Here is a 4,707-nt window from a genome sequence, read left to right as displayed (position 1 = left end):
TGTGTGTGTGTGTGTGTGTTGGAGGGTACTTCATGCCCATCTCCCCTTTCCCTTCCCTTGATGCCACCTCTCTTGGCCTGACTTGGCACCTTCTCCCTAGACACAGGGATGCTCAAGTTCATGGTCTAAGAAGGAGAAACAGACTGACTCTAGTTAGCTACTGAATAGAGCAATGGTCCTATTGAAAATTGGAGATTGACCATAATTACTAGAATTGTAGACTTTTTAAATGAAATTCAAATTATCTTATGTCGGGAGCATGAAAGCAAAACATATCCCTCCTGTTCTTTTTAAGCTACCAAACGAGGGTAATGTGCTCCTTCTCAAGATTTTCTTCTTTTTCTATTTTTCAAAGGAATCGTCTCCCACGTCTGGTTCCTCGGCTAGGTGCTTCCTGGTGACAGGCGGAGGTCCCAAGCAACATGCCGGAACAGAGCAATGACTACCGCGTGGCCGTGTTCGGGGCCGGGGGTGTTGGCAAGAGTTCGCTGGTGCTGAGGTTCGTGAAGGGCACGTTCCGGGAGAGCTACATCCCCACGGTGGAGGACACCTACCGGCAGGTGATCAGCTGCGACAAGAGCATCTGCACACTGCAGATCACCGACACCACGGGCAGCCACCAGTTCCCGGCCATGCAGCGGCTGTCCATCTCCAAGGGCCACGCCTTCATCCTGGTCTACTCCATCACCAGCCGGCAGTCGCTGGAGGAGCTCAAGCCCATCTACGAGCAGATCTGCGAGATCAAAGGGGACGTGGAGAGCATCCCCATCATGCTGGTGGGGAACAAGTGCGACGAGAGCCCCAGCCGCGAGGTGGAGAGCGGCGAGGCCGAGGCCCTGGCCCGGAAGTGGAAGTGCGCCTTCATGGAGACCTCGGCCAAGCTCAACCACAACGTGAAGGAGCTCTTCCAGGAGCTGCTCAACTTGGAGAAGCGTAGGACCGTGAGCCTCCAGATCGACGGGAAAAAGAGCAAGCAGCAGAAAAGGAAAGAGAAGCTCAAGGGCAAGTGCGTGGTCATGTGAAGGCCCGTCCGTGGGAGGAGCCACGGCGTGTCCCCCCATCCCCAGCCCCATCCCCTTCCCCACCTCCCGTGACACCCGCCGTCGTCAGGGCAGCATGTCTGATGCCCACGTGTTCAACATCGCCTTTGGACCGAGCCGCGCGCCCTGTCCTCCCCGAGAGGGTCCTTCATGCCACCACCGATAAGCACCCCCTCTCCAGAGTCAGGGATTCTGCCCAGCCCTTCGGATGGACGCCCTGCCTTGCCCGGCCTCTTGGGGGATGGAGAGGCGCTGGCTGTCTCCAAAGGCGGCTTCACCAGGAGGGGATGGTCGGGGTTGGCGGGAGCTGGTCCCATCTACATGCGTGCGACAGGGACCCCCAGCCACGGCCCACCCCGACCAGGCCATCCCCCCAGCTCGCTCCAAGCTGGACACTCCTGGGGCCGGGAGGGGCAGGAGGGGAGGAGCCCAGGCCAAGTTCATTGCATTTCAGGTCCTTTAGCTGAATTACCAATAACATGTCACAGTGGCCCCCGGAGGCTGCTCACTGACGGGTCCCTGACGCGTGAGGTTCGCTGCTCGAGGGGGAGGCACTCCCTGCACCAGACCTCGTTAGCGGGTGTCCCTGTCACTTTGGGGAGGGTTTATTTCACATACAGTGGTGGCATCCTGCTGGGTGAGACACCCTGCAGGGCGGGAGCGAGGGTCTCTGGACCGAGTAGCGCAGTGTCCCGGCATCGGCGAGCTCCCCTCGAGGGTTTTAGAGATGTGCTTTATCTTCCCTTTGACCCAGGAGGGGTCGGCTTCTTCCAGCCCCTCAGGTTTTGAATAAAGGCAATTAAAGTAGCCATTATTTTTAGACAGCTGTTTGCCTTCCGAGATGGTTTCCTTCTTCTCCGTCACTCCGTCTGTATGCCGCTGGAACAGCCAGCAAAGGCCGTCCGAAGACCAGAAGCACATCTGTTTTCTAAGTCACACGGACGCCTCTACGCCATACTCTGCCCCTCAAGGAAATACTTCGAATCAGAAGTCGTTCACCGTGTTTTTGGTGATCTGTCTGTAACAGAGCGTGTTCGAGGAATGGGTTATCTTGCATGCTCCGTGACACCGGTGTCTTCTCATCGCTGTTCGACGTGCTCTCCGCTCCGGAAACAATGATCTTTTCCCCTTAGTGACCTTGTGCGCATCCTTAATCCTCCAGACCAAATCGGGGCGTCTGCTGGTTCCCGCGTGCTGGCAAGGAGATGGGGTGGAGGCTGGAGGCAGGCGCAGCTTCACCGCTCTGTCCAGCCTGGTTTGGCTCTGCTTCCAGAGAGTTCCCACCGACAGAGCCCGTGAGCCCTCCTGTTTGTTCCCGGCGGTGTTGCTCACACGGCCGATGCCAGAGTCTTCCTTTCAACAGGACTTCCTGTCTGGCGGGTGGAAGAGGCTGGAGGGGGCCCTGGGCTGGGACGGGGAGCCCTCAGCTGTCAGACGGCCGCGCCAGCCTCCGCAGAGCGGTCACGTTGGGGATGTGTGTTTCCAGCCCCTTGGGTTCTGCTCTTGTCCGGACAGCTCCGTGCGCTGGGCGCACCCTCTATCAGCCTGTCTGGCTCAGCGTCCCTGCCTTTGCTGTTCTTCTGTGCTCTGCCAGCAAGTCCCCAGGTGGCACGTGTGGCGCCGCGGGTGGGAGACGCCGCTGAGAACCAGCCGCCCCGCTGTCTTCCCACACGTTGGTCTCCGAGTGGCGCCCTGAGCAGGCTGTGGACGCGGCCTGCATGCCAGCGGGGTTGGGGAGCCCAGAAGGATGCCTCAGCCAGACCGGAGGTGCCAGCAGGTCCTGAGGGAGGCCCCTCCCATGGTGGCTGCCCCACAGCCTTCACAGCCACACCCGGCTGGTGAACTTTCTAGAACATTTATTTTTCAACCTAGTCCTACTTTTTTTTTTTTAACTTGTTTCTATTCTTTGAGAGGTGAGATCAGTTTGGCATTTGGATGTGGGTTAAGTGGAAGAAGAAACAGGACATCACAGCCCATCGGAGGCTGGGGTCTAGCAGGGGCTGCGTGCGCGTCCCCGAGGCTCCCGGTGTGAGGCCTCCCTGCCAGACGCCCTGTCCTTACTGGTAGAAGTCACGGTTCCCGTTCTGCCTCTCACGCCCCGGTCTGCCACTGAAGCCTTTAGAGCTTCATCAATAGAGGTTTTTTTTTTTTTTTTAAATTAACATACAATGAATTATTTGTTTGGGGGTCCAGGTCTGTGAACCATCAGTCTTACACAACTCACCGCGGTCAGCACAGCACACACCCTCCCCAGTGTCCACCCCCGGCCACCCCAGCCCTCCCAGCCCGTCCGGCAACCCTCGGTTTGCTTCCTGAGATTAAGAGTCTCTTATGGTCTGTCTCTCTCTCTGGTTTCAAGGCAGAGGGTCATGGGGGAAGAGAGGAAAAAATAGGAGGAGCCTTTAATGGTTGAAAACTGGACCCACTTTGCTCCTTTGTACTTTGCCCATGAGTTTCTGGGAAGGCTACTGATGCCTCTGTCACAGGTCTTCGTTGGGCGATCGTTGTCCATGAACCACACTGAGGGTTTGATGATGATCTCAGTACAGTCTTGGAGGAGATCCCCGGTTGTCTCAGGGCTCAAGGAGTTGGTTCCCCGAATTAGATGTGTTTAGTATTTAGGTGGCCCTGTCCTGAGTATGTCCCCCAAAACCCCCCAAGGTTCGGAAGGGCCCCTCCAAACATTGCACATGGGCACAGAAGTGGTTGACCTGGCCATAAGATATCACGAAACTCAACATATTGCTTTGAAGATGACATTCAGGGGATAAGCCTGGGGCTCCATGAGTCCCCTGTGTCCCTCCCGGTCCCTCCTCCATCTGGTGACAAGCCATGGGCGTGCCCCGGGCATGCATGCAATACAAAGACCAACATGAGCAATATCGAATCGTTCCCTAGATCTAACATGACATATACACTTCATGTATATATATATAATTTATCTTCCTGCACTTTTGAGGTATAAAGCCGTACATTGTACATACCTATAAGCTAACATACTTGTTTCACCATTTCTAATATCGAAGAAATGCTCCTTCTTTGTAGAACACACAACTGTTAAAGATTTTAAAAACTGCTCTGTGATTAGTTTCCTTTTCAAGATCTGTAACGTGTCGCTTGTACATAAGCTCTCTGAAAGCACCCGGCGCGAACGGGACCCACGGAAGCCCCCCAAGCTCCATCCCAGAACTCGGACCTCCACAGGGACGTACGTGGACAGGAGTATTTACAGAGCATGACTTTTCTACGTGTGGGCTATCAACGTGTCTATTTATATTCAGGTGTCTCTTGTTACATCTCCATGATCGATTCTGTTTGATTTACTCCTCAGTTACAGAATCCACCCTTGCGTACCAGTTTCTAGTTGCCAGTGATGGTCTGAAAATAATGAAACCGATTGAAATAAAGCTTCCATTCTGACTCTCTGGAGGTGGTGGCTCTGATTCTTTGGGGTGCGGCCTGTCAGGGAGGGTCTTAAGCGAGTTCTCCTGGACCTGCTCCGCGAGCTCACCGCCGCACCGGAGGCCATCGGGCTCTGCGTGGGGCTGGGATGGGGACGTTTCCAAAGGTTTCCTTCCTTCCTCGCTTCCTCTCTTCCTTTCTTCCTTCTTTCCAGGATTTTCTTTATTTGTTAGAGACAGAGAGAGAGCAGGAGCAGGAGGGGGGC

General features: G+C 55.3%; 1 protein-coding gene across 8 annotated transcripts in view; it reads left to right on the top strand.

The window, feature by feature from the left end:
- Positions 1–4,465, top strand: part of DIRAS2 (DIRAS family GTPase 2) — a 28,641-nt gene extending 24,176 nt beyond the window's left edge. For all 8 annotated transcript variants that reach the window (XM_059412107.1, XM_059412101.1, XM_059412104.1 and 5 more), the window contains one exon: positions 356–4,465. In XM_059412107.1, coding sequence (XP_059268090.1) covers positions 423–1,022 — 600 coding nt within the window. In that variant the 5' untranslated portion in view covers positions 356–422 and the 3' untranslated portion in view covers positions 1,023–4,465. The remainder of the gene's footprint in view (positions 1–355) is intronic.
- Positions 4,466–4,707: the final 242 nt, after the last annotated feature.

Source organism: Mustela nigripes, chromosome 9 (assembly GCF_022355385.1).
Source record: "Mustela nigripes isolate SB6536 chromosome 9, MUSNIG.SB6536, whole genome shotgun sequence".
Classification (NCBI taxonomy): domain Eukaryota; kingdom Metazoa; phylum Chordata; class Mammalia; order Carnivora; family Mustelidae; genus Mustela; species Mustela nigripes.
Note: the sequence above shows the minus strand (reverse complement) of the source record. Positions and strands in the feature narration are given on the sequence as shown.